This window comes from Anolis carolinensis, chromosome 2 (assembly GCF_035594765.1).
Source record: "Anolis carolinensis isolate JA03-04 chromosome 2, rAnoCar3.1.pri, whole genome shotgun sequence".
Lineage (NCBI taxonomy): Eukaryota > Metazoa > Chordata > Lepidosauria > Squamata > Dactyloidae > Anolis > Anolis carolinensis.
The window spans coordinates 78,277,855-78,295,077 of NC_085842.1; the positions used below are offsets into that span (position 1 = coordinate 78,277,855).

Genomic DNA, 17,223 nt, shown 5'->3' on the forward strand with positions numbered 1-17,223 from the left:
CTCAGCAGGTTAAACCTTGCTGACTGAAAGGCTAGCAGTTCAAATATGAGGAGGGGGTGAGCTCCCACTGTTAGCCTCAGCTTCTGCCAACCTAGCAGTTTGAAAACATGCAAATGTGAGATCGATAGATACTGCTTCAGCAGGAAGGTAACGGTACTCCATGCAGTCATGCCAGCCACATGACCTTGGAGGCGTCTACAATGCCGACTCTTTGGCTTAGAAATTGAGATGAGCACCAACCCCGGTTCGGACACTAGACTTAATGTCAGGGGAAAATCTTTACCTTACCTTTCTTTACCCTTGCCACCTGATATATAGGCAGATTAAATGATCCCTTTTTTCCAGTCTCATACGCAATTTTAAGAATTAGAAGTGCAAGACTAAATTGAATTCTGCTTAGTGGACAGCTTGCTGAAGTTACAAGTGTCATTTTCTTCTAAACTTAATCCACCAGTGGGAACTCTCCATATGAGAAACATTCAAGGGGAATGTGGGATCATCACATCATTCTGCTAGTGGAGCTTTATGCTAGATTAAAAACAGGGATGAATAATTTGTGAGCCTCTAGAAGAAAGATCTCAAACTCCTACCAAGTATGCACATTTTTGTTCAAGTTTACAAGAGCTTCAAAACATCTTTGATGTCAAATACCTGCTCACCTACAGGCAAAGGAATACCACAGCTTACTCAAGTCATTATTAGCAGGGGGAATCATGAGGCCCTCCACATGACATTGGACTATAAGCCTCATCAGCAGGAAGCAACAAAGGCAATGATAGGGAACACTGGGAGTGTGAGTCCAATAACATCAAGAGATCTGTATGATTTCATCTTTGATACATATCCAGGAGATTGGTTCTCTGTACTCACATTCTGTATCCATGGGGGGAAAAATCCAAAAAGCAAACCTTGATTTTGCTGCTGTAGCCACCTGCCATTTCAGATAGAATCATAAAGTTGGAAGCGACCTTGTGGGCCATGCAGTCCAACCTCCTGCCACGAAGCAGGAAAATCACATTCAAAGCACTCCCAACTATGGCCATCTGGCCTGTTTAAAAGGAGCTTCCACTACACTACAGGGCAGAATTCCACTGCCGAACAGCTCTCACAGTTAGGAAGTTTTCCCTAATGTTCAAGTGGAATCTTCTTTCCTGTAATTTAAAGCTATTGTTCAGTGTCCTAGTCTCCAGGGAAGCAGAAAACAAACTTGCTCCCTCCTCCCTATGACTTCCCCTCACATATTTATACACGTCTCTTCTCAGCCTCCTATTCTGCAGGTTAAACATGCCCAGCTCTTTGAGCCACGCCTCATAGGGCTTGTTCATTGAGAACCTCAGACTCTCCAGCACCTGGGTTGATTCCCAATTTATAGAAGGGATACCATTTTATACAACGAGACTTGAATCTTTCTGGATTTTGATATCCATTAGAAGGTCCTAGAACCAAACTCCAGTATTTACCGAGAACCCAGGCTGCTACTTTTGATTACAGTACTCTCTTATTTTTACAGAACAGGTGAAGCTAAAAAAAGCAATGTTATTTATTTCAATGCAATTTACAACAAGTGATTTATTTCTAGGTAGGTGTTTTATATTATATACAGTATTTACATGAGTCAGTTGTTCAGCAACTGAAAAAAAGACACTGTAGGGGTGTAGAGTCTCCATGAAGGCCTCTTTAGCTTCCAAAAGGCTACAGTACTCAGAAACTTCAGATACTCTCTTTATATATAATCTGTGTTAAAATCATATGCATCATCCATGTCAGCAGTCTTATCTATATCAACTTGTGTACCTGAAAAAATAATAAGAGAATGTAAGATTAGCAATAATCATTTGGCTCTATTTAAGAAAGTAGAATTAATCCACTATTTTATTTATTTCTTATCCCCTTTCCCCTTAAATAGGACTCAAGAGATCCAAAAAAGAGCATAGCTATAACATTATTCATACAAAGGGAACAAAAATTACAATTATGTTAAAATGCTTACGTTAGAACAACAAAGCAATATAAGACACAATTAAATCATAGTAGAAAAAAAGATAAAAGTGCAATTTATTGAAAGCCCTAGCCATCATCCATTAGTTTTAGTAAGCACCTGTAGGTAATATTTCCATGTTTGCATTCTTTGCATCCAGTTTTTCAATTGTAGTTTTGTCATTCTTTATCCTGTCATTTTCCTTTTTTAAAAAAAAGAGAAGAGAGAAAATAAATTCAAGATGCCAACATGGCAGTGCTACTGTATAAACATGAGGGGAAAGAGTTTCAGATTTTTCATTCTTTTCCACAAGTGATATGTCTGGTGATCAGCACATAAATGACCTATAATATGGTTTATAATTATCTCTATTTTAAAAAAAAAAGATTAAAAACTAAACAACGCAACTATTCATCTTAACATGAATCTATTTTAGGACAGTACACGTCCCCAAATCCTCCTTTTTCCCCTCTTTGCTGAGAATCCCTGAAATGTTAACTACTAATTTGGTCAAGTCTCCTGCAGTTCAATTATTTACCGCTTCCATATCTTCAAAATCACTTTCTCCTTCATTCCTCTCATCTTCAGTGAAGTTGTCTTCTTCTTCATCTTCACTTCCTTCTATGTTCTCTTGTTCCAATACTTCCTCTGGCAGGTCTTGGTCTTCTGTTATGCCATCCGTGAAGCCAGGTGATTGAAAAAGAATACTGCTTGCTGGACTTGGGTATTTGTTATCTGTAGGAAAACATTCAAGAACAGATTAAGTGAGTCGGTAGCAATGTCTAGTTTCCCCACCAAAGTTGTCAATTTGTTGTTAGCTCTTCATTGACAAAAAACATAAAATGGCTTTCCTCAAGTTTCTTTTGTGCTGGGAAAAATGTTTAGGAACTCCTGTGTGGACTTTTGCTTTGGATGTCTTTAGTGAAAAAAAGAGGTGAAATAGCCTTCACCAAGTGGCCATTCCCTTCACCTCCCAATATAGAAGATTTCTTTCAAAAATATAGAATTTAGAAGATTTTTCAGAACTGCCAAAATTGTAGAGGCTTTGATTTCAGCTGTCACCACAAATTATGGAAGGATTTGAGCTCGCTACCTCTACTAATGCTGCCACCAATATTTTATTCAGGAGCCTCTTCTATGTTAGGATATTGGGAGAGTCACACAAAACACCTTATGTGAGACAAAAACAAGAAGTTTTTTATTTGTTCTTAAACAGTAAAGATGTGTAGCGGTTTCAACAACAAGTTAGGCTTTTTTTCTTACAAAGGATGGTTTTACAACTTGAATTCTGTGGAAATATGTTCCTTCACACAGGAAATACAAATAGGACAATTTAAACCTTTAAATCTACTTGGGATTTCACACCACCACTCTAAACTAGAGTCTCAATATAGTTCTCAGCCTTTCTTCCCTGAAGGCTCTTAACTATATTCCTCAAAGATAGATATATATATCTCTACACTTCAAACACCAACTCCCTAACTGAAATATGAATCATTTTCCAGTAATGGCTGCCTGATCGCTCCTCCTCCATTCTGCCCAGCCCCTGTAAGCAAGGCCTGAAAACCACCTGTACACCAATCTTGTAAGGTAGGCTAATCCGTTACACCCAGCATTAACTTCCCTGATCTTCAAGGCTTTCCTTAATATTAATAGATTAGAGAGGCATATTCTTTGCAGGGGGATGGAGGAAATAGATTAAAATTCCCCTCTCAAATTCTGCCAGCAAAAATAAATTGCCCAAGAATGTTCTGCCTACAGGAAATAAATACAAAATCGAAGATCCACACATTATTATTATTACATTTTGTCTCCCCAAAGGAGATTCAAAGCAACTTGACATAAAAGCACTGTTATCCAATTTAAAATGTACCAATATACAAACATTAAAACAGAATTAAACACAAACAGCATTAAAATTTTCAGTTTACATCATGTCCAGATATATGTAGTAACAGTACTGTCCTTTAACAACTTAATTACCATGTACACTTGTGTTTAAGTTGAACTCATGGATAAGTCGAAGTGATGGGGCCACAATCATGGATGCTGATATGAACCATGGACAAGGTGAGGGTTATTTTGTAGAGAGGGAAAAGCACCAGCATCACTTCAGGGGGCCAGATGGCCAGTGGCTGCTGCCACTACCATTTTCCTACCCAAATATTTAAAAAGGCCCAGAAGAGGCCCCACGCTGAGAAAGCAGATGGGGATGGACCAACATCTCACTTTTCACCACTCTTCTCAATAAAAGAGGATGGTTCCCTTTTTTTGATAAGGTTCCAGTTTTTTTTTTTGGGGGGGGGGGTCAATTTCTGACTATAATTTCTAGTCTTATACATGAGTATATACAATAATTATAAAGCTCAAACAAGAATTATACATGATTGCTCTAGATTTATATTTTCAAGCACAGACCAGCATTAGAAACCTGTCAAGTAGAAGACCATATACGACATTTCAATCATTAGTGTAGGACTAAAAATGCTGAATCTTTCCTTCCCAAACTCACATTTAAGAAAAGGGTCCAGCCAGAATCAATGGAAGGCCACTTGATCCCCACCCCACCTTACACTGAAGAATGTATATAAACTTTACCTTTTATGGTGCTTCTGTTACCTTCTTCCAAATCCTGAGTATTAAACTGCTGCAGTGCTGCTACAGCATCTTGATCAGAAAGGTGAGGAGGCAGGTTCCATGTTGCAGGCGGTCGTGAATGGTAGCTTACTCTGGCTCTGAAAAGGAATGAACATTGCTTACAATATTTAACCACTTATGGAAGCCTAAATTTTTGTCAAATTGCTACCAAGAATGGCACTTATGGGGTGAAAAGTGTAATTTAAGCCCTCACCTTAGTAAAACTAGCATTAGATAGAACAGTTATCCTAAAAAGGTTTCTTATGTCCTGGACAGAACTCAACAGCCTGTGGAAGCCTCATTTATGAATAACATTTGATAGCCCACAATTTCTCCCTCTTTTTTAGAAACGGGGTTAAATGGCAAAAGCCATCCCACCCTCTTCATGAGTGCACGGGAATGGTTTCCTTAGTGATATGGCTTGAAATCGTTTGGAGAAACCTGATCTGCTTTTATCATGAATCCTTTTTTTAAAAAGGGTTCTTTTTATTGCAATTTCCAGTGTAAGAGGGTTTCAGAACTTTTAGTTTTACACAAAGAATGATATTAGACATAAAGACTCTATGTAACTACATTGGATTCACAAACTACAATTACATTGGCTAACAAACAGACAAAGGGCAGGTTTAAATTTCTACCCGGCATTCACACACATGTACATGCATTCAACCTCATGCACACATCACATTTTCCCCATTCTTCCACCATGAATAACATCTTAGGCCAGACCCTGCTTTCCCTGCAGCCTGCCAACTCACAGTTCCAAAACTTCCAAACTCCAAAATGTATCTTTTTCCCTTAATAACAATGTTAAGGATCAGAATCCGTTTCCTCTACAGCAAAACCTGACTCCCTGCAACGTAATCCAAAACTCCCAAAATCGCACTCCTTCTCTTCCCTTGAGAAAAGGAAGCATGAACTATCTCATTCCATAGAACATGGTGGGTAGACAGACTCTTCCAGTCTGCCACACCTTTTGGATTGTAATAAGGCCACTTATAAAGCAATATTTTGTTGATGTTGTCCCAAAAAACTATACATTACTGACAGACTTCTCCCATTCTGGAACATGTTGATCCAATTAAAGTTTCCGAGCAGATGTTGACTCTTCTTGTTTGATGTTGGCCTTGTGTTTACTTCCTTCTTAACATATTTCCTTAACTTAAAAGAACCATTGTCTCTGATTAATGTAAACACGTTGTTTTTTTCTCAAAAGTTCATGAAGTCAGCAATGTCAACCGTTAATCATTTGTCACAGTTCTTATCAGCAACTTTTAATTACAGTTCAGCAAGCAGGCAGTTAGTCATTGCAGGCCTTAATTTTAGAATTGTGTCTTCAGCCAAATTAAGCCCCATCCATACACCTTTCATACAATTCATTCATATCATATATCATATTTGTATGACACTTTGAACAGTGAATCTCAACAGTCATGTTGTTATTGTATCTTTGTTTTGATCATAACTACCATATTTCTGTAGGAAATACTATACACCCCTCCATATTCAATTACAGGTCAGTCTCCTCTAACTCAACAAACATGGCCACACCAATGGCCTTCTCTGGCACTTCAATGTTCACCCAAAGCAAATAGCATAAGTATTTGATTCCCAAAAGGGGGGTGAAAAGTAAGTTACAAGAAGAATCTATGAATGTCCCCACATTATGAGTTAACACAGGAGAAGAGATCTCTGGTCTGAATTTTCCCTCTTCTGGTGTTATACTTCTTAGCATAGCATTTTGCTTTAAACCAAAGGGTTTTTGCTTTTTTGAGAATTTTAAAAGCCCTTTGGAAATAATGTAAGGTCACTTGATGTAAGGCATTTTATAAATGATTACTCAAAGGTATCACTGAGATCTACCATACATTAATTAATTAATTATATCCACCCATTTATTTTACATATATAAAACTTCTTGCTATACTTGTGCCTTTTCTTTTTATAAAACAGCTGCCTAATACTGTTGATTTGGCTTCTTCAACACAGTTCTTCTTTCAATACAAGCAAACAATAAATTAATTAATATAGCTAAATGAATATTTACCCTGTCCAATCAGAGATAAATAATGCAGCGGCACCCTCTGTGTCAGCAAGACCCCCCTTTTTGAGCATTCCTCTCTTCCGAGCAAGTAGAGTTAAAAATTCCAAAGTATTTCTGTAATCTGGCATGTTGTAGTGTAGCATTATCTGGGGAGAGAAAAGAGCAAGTTGTAAAAAATGGATTCTCAGATATCCTCAGAATTAGCCAGTTCTTCCCTCATCCAGAGCATTCTACAGAAAGGAATGCATGCTTTGCTCCAGTTTACAGATCTGGGACCATTAATGTTTTGCCACAACAGAAATTAGAACTAGTCAAGACATCCTTTGGAAGCATCATTAAGCAAGATCGGAGTTGGATCTGATGTCTTCACTGTAACAGTAAGACATGTCAAGTATCCTCATTTTCTCACTTTGCAAACATCCATCCCACATAATCATATAAAACAGATTTTCATTCCACGGACTAGATCCCACAATTGGGCATGGCCATATTTTATTTGGCCCCAGGTCAATCTAGAAAGCAAAATTTAACACACCAGGGGCCACAAAAAACAAGAATTAGGAAACTACAAAGTAGCTTTACCTGCTGTTTGCTGCAGTGCTTCAGAATGGCATCTATGGAATTAACTGAATTTTCTCCATCAAAATCTGTAGTACTTCTCAGTGCCAGAATAAGAGCAGAGTTGGAAGGTGCTGCAATAATACATGGACTATCTAACATCTTGATAGTCTTGTCAATGTGAACTATTTGCATAGACCTTCAAGAAAACACAAGCATCACAAAACCAATCACCACAAAATGCTTACTTGATCAACAAGTATACCACAAAGAAATGAGATATCCAGGTTGACTTAATGTAGAAACCTGAAGAAGTTAACAGCAGAACTGTCACAGCCACAAGAGCACAAATCTATAACTCTACTACATATTATATTGGGATATGTGAGCTGTATTCATTAACAATACAAACTGTATATGCAACAGGAAAAATCCATATTGAATATTACAGTTGGTATGAAATAACCTCATCGTAATTCTCCCTAATGGGATAATTCTTTTTACTACTGAAATCCATTAACTGGCATCTACGAGAGTTGAATGAAAAATCATGCCTCCAGCTTCGTAACTCAACAGATGGCAGTACTGGTATGCGGCAGGTACTGGCTTGTTCGGTAGACTCTCCTCTATAGTTCCATTTGGCGGAATGTCTTAGCATTGAACGGTTGTGTTGTTAAAGTGCAACTTATGGAACCCTGCGCAGACGGCCAGTCAATTCGACTTAAGCAACGTGCAGTCATTGAATTCTTGACAGCAGGTGTCACCCCAAAGGAGATTCATCAGAATGCAAGCTGTTTATAGTGATTGTGTTGATGCGAGTACTGTGCGTCGTTGGGCGAGTAAGTTTAAAGATGTTGAGGTGGGAACATCTGACTTGCATGACAAAGAGTTGGACATCCTGTGACAGAAACCACGGAGTTTCACAAGCAAAAGGTTGACAGACTGATTCAGGACGATCATCGTATCACTCAGAGAGAAATTTCAAGCATAATCGGCATTTCACAAGAACGTGTGGGTCACATTATTGCTTTGCTTGGCTATCGGAAGATCTGTGCACAATGGATACCCAGGATGCTGACGCCTGATGCAGATGGTGTTATCCATGTTGTTTTCCTTGAATGTGGAACAACAATAAATTCAGAGCATTACATCACAAGGCTGTGAACTTTGAAACGATGGCTAAGAAGGGTCCGAAAGGAAAAGGGAAATGTTTTCCTGCAGCTTGACAATACCGGACCACACACTTCACATGACACCACAGCAGAACTTCAGAGACTGGATCTCACCACCGTACAGCATCCTCCACACAGTCCAGATTTAGCGTCATCTGACTTCCATTTGTTCCCAATAACGAAAGATCTGCAGAGACATCATTATGCTTCTGATGAAGACATTGAGAGAACTGTGAGATGCTGGTTGCAGAAACAAGAGTGTCGACTTCTTCTGTGATGGCTTCAGAAAACTTGTCCATCGTTGGCAGAAATGTATCAAATTATCTGGTGATTATGTGGAAAAGTGAATAGTGGTAAAGAGCACATTCTAAGGATTATTTTTGTGATCACTTTAATAAAATATTCCCATCCAAACCCAAGTAACGAAGGTGGAGGCATTACTTTTCATTCAACCCTCGTAAATATAAAGATTAAATACAACAGCAATTAGGTGGCTGTACAGTTTTAGGGGCGAGGCAAAACTAGAGAAAAGGGGAAAGGCATGCCTTTAAGCACACTGTTTCATTAAACCAAACTAACTTAGTAAGGCCTCTCTCTGGTCCCACGTTGCAGGCACGCATTTCTTTCAGGCTATTGATGATACTGCTTTTCCCTACATTGGGGAAACCTGTGGCACAAACACAAAATGATACAGATGCATTAGTAAAATATATGTAAATATCTGAAGAGTAATATTCTACATAGGAAAAGATTTAGGAAAGTTTCTCTCCTAGGTTCCAAATCCCATCTGGGATCAGGAATGACGTCTTCAAGATATGAAAGACCATGGAAGTTGAAGGTTGTGCCGAGTTCAATCTGTTCTTCTTTCCCTTTCCCTTGCAATATTACCATGAGGATGGAAATCAGTCAGCACCAATAAAATATATCTTTAAAAAAATATGTCAACAACCTGTTATACGAGAAAAATATTTTAATCTATGTGACTTTTGTATAATGGATCTACTTTTTAAAACTGTCCAGAAAGTGAGATCAGAGTTGGATCTGAAGTCTTCACAATAACAGTAAGACAAACAATATGTATCCTCATTTCTCACTCCGGGAACACAAGACACACTTTATTTTTTCTATTCCAAGACATCACTGACTAAACTACACCCTAATTTAAATACCACCAACAGGAAAAACTTTTAAATATATACATTATACATTTCTAAGAAGCACCCCATGTTGAGATGTTTATATATGGAGGGAAGGTGTGTCGTAGGGGCCCTTCCACACAGCCATGTAACCCAAAATATCAAGGCAGAAAATCCCACAATATCTACTTTGAACTGGATTATCTGAGCCAACACTGCCATATATTTCAATTCAAAACAGATAATGTGGGATTTTATTCAGCTGTGTAGAGGCATTAGAATCAAAGAAATATAGTATACCGTTCATACTGATAGGTTCCAGGAGCTTTTCAATCAATCTATTCCCCTGAAGTCCTATGAAATCCTAAACTGGTGTGAAGGCTTTTTGCTTAAAAGGGGTCTGTTAACATCATTCAGTACCACACTATTGTTGAAACACTGTTACAGCACTTACACAAGTGAACACAGCACAGAAAGCAATATGTACTTACCTACCAGGCCAACTTGTATAGCTTTTTCTTTACCCGTACTATGTTCTTGAAGGAGTTTGAGAAGGCATTCGCTCCCAAAGCACAGGCTTGATCTTGTTAACTCAGTGTAGACACCATGTCTTTTAGTATGCTTTTTCTGTTGCTGTAAATATAAATTATGATTTTTAAAGCTATATCAACAAATATGAATTCCACAAGTAAATGAAGTTTAAATGGAATTTGAGTAATATGCTGAGCTCATGTGGCAAATGAAAAAAGACTTTCACACCAGTCTTTTCTAAACAGAAGAACAACGTGAGTCCAAGGACCAAAGGAACTGTAGCTATGGGATGAGTGGAAATGCTAGATGAGTTCAGAACAGATACTGTACTTGAAAGTTTCAAAGGAAACACAACTCCATTCCATGTTTGTTTATACTTGCTCTACCTGTCAAAACACAGGGCTACTTCACTCATTTGAGAACACTGACTGGTGATGATACTCAAGTAAGCATAAATACAAGAAAGCACACTAATAAATTCTGTTCTGCTCTTCTTAACGTCTGATACAAACCCCCCCCATACATTTCAATGTTCAAGAAGAGAAGGTAGAATGCCTTTACCACAGTTTTGTCTTTTAGCTGCATTGAAGATTTAAAAGCAACAGTTGGAAGTTCTTTATTTAAATAAGTCAGCCATTTCTCCAAGTTCTCTTTCGGTACTAGATCTTGAAGGGAAAAAACAGAAATCCATCAATCACATTGTGCAGATCATACATGATTTCACAGAAAACTGCAAGAAGGAAGACCTATGTGAAGCCTGTCACAGCTGATTTGCAGCACCAAGCCTCTAACTACCGGTCTTGGAATTAGTTTTGGAAGCATTATGAGGCATGACATTTATCTACAGCATAAAACTGCAAGGCTGTCTTTATATAAAAAAGAGCATAAACAGCTTCTGAAGAATGTGGGAGAGGCTAAGTTCCACTAAAAGACTTCTGATAATTGGCTTTTAATAAGTGGAGATTTCTCAAAATAGAAGTGATAAATATGAGCAAACAGTTTTCTCTAACATAGAACTGTCAAATTATCTCGAAAGCATTGGCTTAGCCAGCTCCTCTCTCTTTAACATCAGTTTGTCATGCAAAAATCCACAGGTAAAGCTTTCTAAAATATTACTTCTGTAATCAAAGTGCCATAAAAGGCAAATGTTACAATCCAGGTATGTTCCTGCTTTATTCAGGCAGGAACTGTGAGCTCAGAGTTGGATCTGACAGTCTTCAGAGGAATGTCAGTATGTTTTTGTGTTTTCCTCATAGCTCACTTTCAATAAAAAATTATCAGCATTACAGGTAATGTAATCTGCAATCTAGTTAAAACTTTCGTGCTTAAATGTAAGACAAGCCAGTTCTAGTGAAATCTGATCAAAGCAATCCCAAAAACATTAATGTGAAACTAATTCTCACTGATTTATAATGAACTTATTTCTAAGCAAGGACTTCCACAGAAGCTTTGGCTGTATTTTAATACTTACTTAAAAGTTACTGAAAATAACATAACTTCCATGCAAGTAACAGAGCTCAATTCAAATCAGCTTCACTTCTCTATAATTAGAACTGTTAAGTATCTATATAGAGTAAACAATTACTTCACTTACCAATTTTATTTAAAATTAACATTAACTTTTTCTTTCCATTCGACTGGTTAACAAGTTGTTCTATTTGGGGACATCGACAGCCTAAAGGATCTCTCGCATCTAAGACTTCTAGCACTATATCAGAAGCCTCAATCACCTGAAAAAAAATAACAGGAAGGATACACATTTCAGGCCACAGACTTAAAAATGAGACAAATGTGCTTCTACAATCATAACATCTACACTGCTATTTTGATGTCATGTTCATTCATTAAAAGAGCATTCTTTCGAATACAACTTAATCTGGTATCACATGTGAAGCATGACTTTTACCTTTTTTAGCACTATATAAAACTGACAACATAATTCTCTGTTGTGGTGAAAATTGTGAGATAGATACCACAATTTTCAACAAAAGCTGTGTCCAATTAAATACAGGAGAATGCTGAAACCCACTGAAAGATTATCCGGCATATCTGAAATGAGAACTGGGCAGTTTCCTCAGATGCGACACTACTGGGGTAAGTATGTGAAAGCCATCTTATAGGTATAATAAACAATTATTACATAATAAAGTCTTGTGAATTCAAAAAGGCTGCAAATTCCAGGTGTTCATAATAGTACACTTTGAACTAAAAATCCCCTTTTATCTCCCTTTCTCTACTTATTTATTTCGTGTCAAAAGCATTGTACAACAAATACATTTCAAATAATGGAAATAAAAAAAGAAAAGAAATCACAAGCAACTAAATAGTTTTGGACCAAAAGCGGGCAACAGCAACCGCATTGTCCGTAGCTTTAAACAACTCCTCCTCCGTACATGAGGCAGGGCATGAGTATGCTGAGTTGTTTGTTCAGCTCCACAGTCACACAAGGTGGAGGATTCCTCCTTTCTCTACTGAAGGGAAACAAATCTCTAGAACAAGTATCAGACCTCAGGAAAAAAGGTTACATAATCTTACCTTTCTCAGTTCCTGGTAAAAATGTTTCTTTGAATTTTTAGAACTCTCCTGATTTGACTTCAATTTTTGCTTTTTCTTTGATTTCTAAGATACGTGGAAACAAGAAAATTTTAAATTCCAGAACTTACAACCAAAATTATGAAAGGAACAGAAACATATCCATATAACTATTTTGTAGATACTTTTTAGTCCAATAAGAACCCAACTACTAAAAAAAGATTTTAAAATTGTCATCCAAAACCATTATATTCAAGTAAGGAAAACATATGTTGCCAAAGCAAATTTTTAACTTAATGGAGTAGCTCTCCTGTGCTATCATCTGATTCAAGTACTAATACAGAAATGCATACCTTTTCATCTCGCATTACTTCACCAACATCCTTTTTATTTTTTTGCTGTGAACGTTTCTTTTCCAGCTCTTTCTGCCGATCAAGTTTTTGCTTCTGTTTCAGTTCTTCACGCTGTTCACAACACACATATAAACACACAATTATACTCAGAAAATATTTCCTTCCCCACTCAGTAAGGCATTAGCAATAATGGAGTACTCAGAATTTTATTGCTATGTAATACTGCTGGCACCTTACAACAGGAATCAAGGAAAATAAAAAATGTTTAGCCAGTCAGAGGAAAAACTAGAAACTTTGGGAGAAGTAGAAAAATAACTCTAATGGCATTAAAATGTGATGCATAAGAATTGCCAATCTCAACCTATTTCTAACTTTTGTTTGACTGTACTTGCGCGTCTGACCGTCTGCGCCCGGGCTGTGGCGCAGACAGAAGACCAAGCCAGCTGCCATTAACTGCAATGAATCACTCTGACCAGGAGGTCATGAGTTCGAGGCTGCTCGGAGCCTATGTTTGTTTGTCTTTGTTGTTCTAAGTTGAAAGGCATTGAATGTTTGCCTATATGTGTAATGTGATCCGCCCTGAGTCCCCTTCGGGGTGAGAAGGGCGGAATATAAATGTTGTAAATAAATAAATAAATAATATGGGAGCAAAATCTACGCATTTATAATGACTGTTGCACTAATACTACAACATTTAGTCCAAATTAATCAGATTTTGCTGTTAAAACTCAAAACTCACTTGACTTAATAAAAATACTTAAGAGGTGAAAATAGCCAATACTTTCTAGATCAGAGGTCTCCAAACTGTGTGTTGTCACATATTCGTGTGTTGGTTGCAGTGTGTAGGTGTGTCAGAATGTAGAATTTTAAAAATTCTTCCACATATTTACGTATTGCTACTCATAAAAGACAAAAAATCTTGGAAAAGCATGTTATTATCTTACAAATCAAATATTTTTAAAAATCTAAATGAAAGGTTTTCATGAGGTATGTGATGTCCTCTTACATTTCGTTATTATAATTTATGTATGTGTCCATATCTCTTATAAGGGGTTGGTTTAACCTCTGGTTTGCTAGTAAAACTGCATTACAAAATGATGCACATCTAAAAAGGTGTGTTACTAACATGAAATATTTGGAAAGCTCTGTTCAAGATGGTTCCTAACACAACGCCTGATAAGAAAAGAGATTCATTCTGAATAGAGATGGAAAGGCCTGGAAAAAATCCTGGAAAAATTTGGGGGGGGGGGGGGGGGGATGGATGGAAAATATACTGTTTTTTCCCCAATTTTTCTGGGGTTTTTTTCCAGGCCTTCCCATCTCTATTCCTAATACAACTCCGGATAGGATAAGTAATCCATTAACACTCCAGCCTCAGTTGTTTTACCCTTTGTTTTCTTTGTTCAGCTTCTCGAAGAACTTCTTCCTTAAAAGGTGCAGAATTGGGAATTCCCAGATCTTTCTTTGGTTTTTTATGGCCACGCTTCTTGGCTTCCTTCTTGAGTTTTCTCTTGTGTTCTCGTACCTATCAACAATAACAAAATACTTCTATTTTAAAAAAAGCTTTTTTTGATAACCTGCAAAACGGAATGGCACCAGTTCTTTCTCAAGAAAATTTTAATTTTTCCAGTAGAAAATGTGGTAAGGTTCTAAACTGCTTTAATGGCAAGATTCTAATAATGTTAAATACCAGGAATATGGAAATTATCTTGGGCATGCATTATACAAAAGTTATTGTAGTTGCTGTGTGTTCCTTCAAGTCATTTCTGACTTACGGAAATCCTAAGGCAAACATATCACAGGGCTTTCTTGGCAGGGGTCTGCATTTGCCTTCCTGAGGCTGAGAGTGTGTGACTTGTTCACAATCATCTATGGCAATCACCTAAAGTTTCTATGACTGTGCCCCCCTTTTTCCTGTTATTCATGCAGTGGTTCATACCTACCTTTTTCTGTATTTTAAAACGTTTGTGGCAGGTCATGCGTTTACTGGCTTTCTTCAACTCTGAAAAACATAGTATCAAAGCTTAAATGTATTCCAGAGTTATTTTATCAGTAAAAACTATTATTTTTTACCCACCACAGTTAAAAGCGGTATGCATATGTTTTAAATAAAAAATGACATCCAGAGGCAGTAGACTTATAGTAATAACTTTATTCTTATATCCCACCACCATTTCTCCATGGGGTTTCGGGGTGGCTTACAAATAGGACAAAATGTCCACAAGACATAAACACAGAAAACATAAACATAAAACAAAACACGTTAAAAGGAACATCATAGCATCATAAAACACAACCACCAAGATAAAACAAACTAAACATAATAGATTAAAACAGATTGCATTGCAGCTCCATCAGACCAAGTTCAACAAAAACAAAGACCAAGATTTCTAAAATGGGCATGAGCAAGCTATAAAAGGGCTGGGCAAGGAATAGTGCAAACAGCGTACTATAGGGCAAGGGAAATGGATGAAGTGCGAAACAGAGTACTATCTGGCGACCTAGGGGCTGGGCATATATAACTAGGAACTAATCAGTCTCAAAAGCTTGTTGGAACACCCAAGTTTTCAAATCCTTGTGAAAGGACGACAGTGTAGGAGCTTGCCTAATCTTCCTGGGGAAAGTGTTCCAAAGGTGAGGGGTCCCCACTGAGAAGGCCCTCTCCCTCGTCCCCACCAGCCATGCTTGTGACAGTGGTGGAAGCGAGAAGAGGACCTCCCCGTTAGATCTCAGAGCCCGCGCTAGTTCATAGGGGAAGATGCAATCACAAAGATAGGCAGGGCCCAAACAATCTAGAGCAGTGGTTCTCAGCCTGTGGGTCCCCAGATGTTTTGGCCTTCAACTCCCTGAAATCCTAGCAGTTGGTAAACTAGCTGGGATTTCTGGGAGTTATAGGCTAAAACATCTGGGGACCCACAGGTTGAGAACCACTTGTTTAGGGCTTTGTAGGGTCATAACCTGCACCTTGGATTGGGACCAGAAACTTATCGGCAGCCAGTGGAGCTGTTCTAAAAGGGGCGTCGTGCGCTCTCTGTAATTACAGTAGAGTCTCACTTATCCAACATTCGCTTATTCAACGTTCTGGATTATCCAACGCATTTTTGTAGTCAATGTTTTCAATATATCGTGATTTTGGGTGCTAAATTCATAAATACAGTAATTACTACGTAGCATTACTGCCTATTGAACTACTTTTTCTGTCAAATTTGTTGTATAACATGATGTTTTGTTCCTTAATTTGTAAAATCATAACCTAATTTGATGTTTAATAGGCTTCTCCTTAATCTCTCCTTATTATCCAACATATTTGCTTATCCAACGTTCTGCCGGCCCGTTTATGTTGGATAAGTGAGACTCTACGATAGCTCCAGTTAGAAGCCTGGCAGCTGCCCTTTGCACCAGTTGCAGCTTCCGGGCTGTCTTCCAAGGCAGCCCCACGTGGTGTGCATTGCAGTAATCCAATCTGGATGTAACCAAGTCATGGACCACCGTGACTTCAGCTTTCGATCTCAACAAATACATTCAACTTCAGACGTTAACACTGGATAAGGAATTTCAGACCTTGGTACTGTACTAAATCAGGCACCTTCCAAATCACTCGTGGAAACCGGCTGTAATTAATGTTAATATTAATACACTACAATTTTTGACTAGAGAAGCTTCCAGATGGAAGTCTGTTAATGAAAGAGGCATAAATTTGCCCAAACCTGCATCACACAGTTTCTGTCTTTCTTACTGTATATCCAGATGACTAAAGGAGGCATTGGAGAAAAAAAAGGCATTCGTCTGAAGTGCCTCACGATCAGGCATGGGCCAATTTGGTCCCTCCGGGTGTTTTGGACTTCAACTCCCGCCATTCCTAACAGCCTGAGGGGGGAAAAGGAAGGGGCCTGAGGCTGTTAGGAGTGGCGGGAGTTGAAATCCAAAAAAACCGGAGGGACCCAATTGGCCCATGCCTGGTCCAGATCCTTCTCGTGACCTTCTCTAATCTCCCTCCTTGTCGCTGCTGTGAAGGAGAGAGGAGATAGATAGAGAAAGAAAGACAGAATTCTCCCCAAAGCGCCCCGGACAAAAGGCCTGGCTAAAGTATTCCTTACTAGGCCGCCTCATGATGGCTGCTGCTGCTGCTTCTCTTCCTTCCGCCTGCCTTCCTTTCTCCACGTGCGACAGAAAGGAAAGCTTTGCGCCTGCGCAGCTGGTGCTACCGTAAAGCACGCTCCGCCCCTCCTCTTTGTCCCCCTCCCTCCTCGGCCCGGGCTGTCGCGCGCCCAGTCTCGCGCGG

At 38.4% G+C, this 17,223-nt stretch overlaps 1 protein-coding gene and 2 non-coding genes across 3 annotated transcripts; all 3 read right to left on the reverse strand.

Annotated features, from left to right (window-relative positions):
- Window positions 1-1,516: 1,516 nt before the first annotated feature.
- gnl3 (G protein nucleolar 3) lies at window positions 1,517-17,182 on the reverse strand. Its single transcript, XM_016991594.2, has 15 exons — window positions 17,039-17,182; window positions 14,885-14,943; window positions 14,329-14,466; window positions 12,942-13,052; window positions 12,592-12,675; window positions 11,651-11,786; window positions 10,618-10,721; window positions 10,017-10,158; window positions 8,969-9,056; window positions 7,242-7,416; window positions 6,663-6,805; window positions 4,577-4,713; window positions 2,517-2,713; window positions 2,099-2,180; window positions 1,517-1,794 (listed from the first exon to the last, which is right to left on the reverse strand). Exons 1-15 carry the CDS (start codon window positions 17,049-17,051, stop codon window positions 1,724-1,726), a joined length of 1,680 nt encoding a protein of 559 aa, XP_016847083.2. The 5' UTR covers window positions 17,052-17,182; the 3' UTR covers window positions 1,517-1,723.
- Window positions 9,406-9,481, reverse strand: LOC134297272 (small nucleolar RNA SNORD19). Its single transcript, XR_010004000.1, has one exon. It is a non-coding gene; the product is annotated as a small nucleolar RNA SNORD19 (small nucleolar RNA).
- LOC134297271 (small nucleolar RNA SNORD19) lies at window positions 11,239-11,315 on the reverse strand. The gene has a single exon (XR_010003999.1). It is a non-coding gene; the product is annotated as a small nucleolar RNA SNORD19 (small nucleolar RNA).
- Window positions 17,183-17,223: the final 41 nt, after the last annotated feature.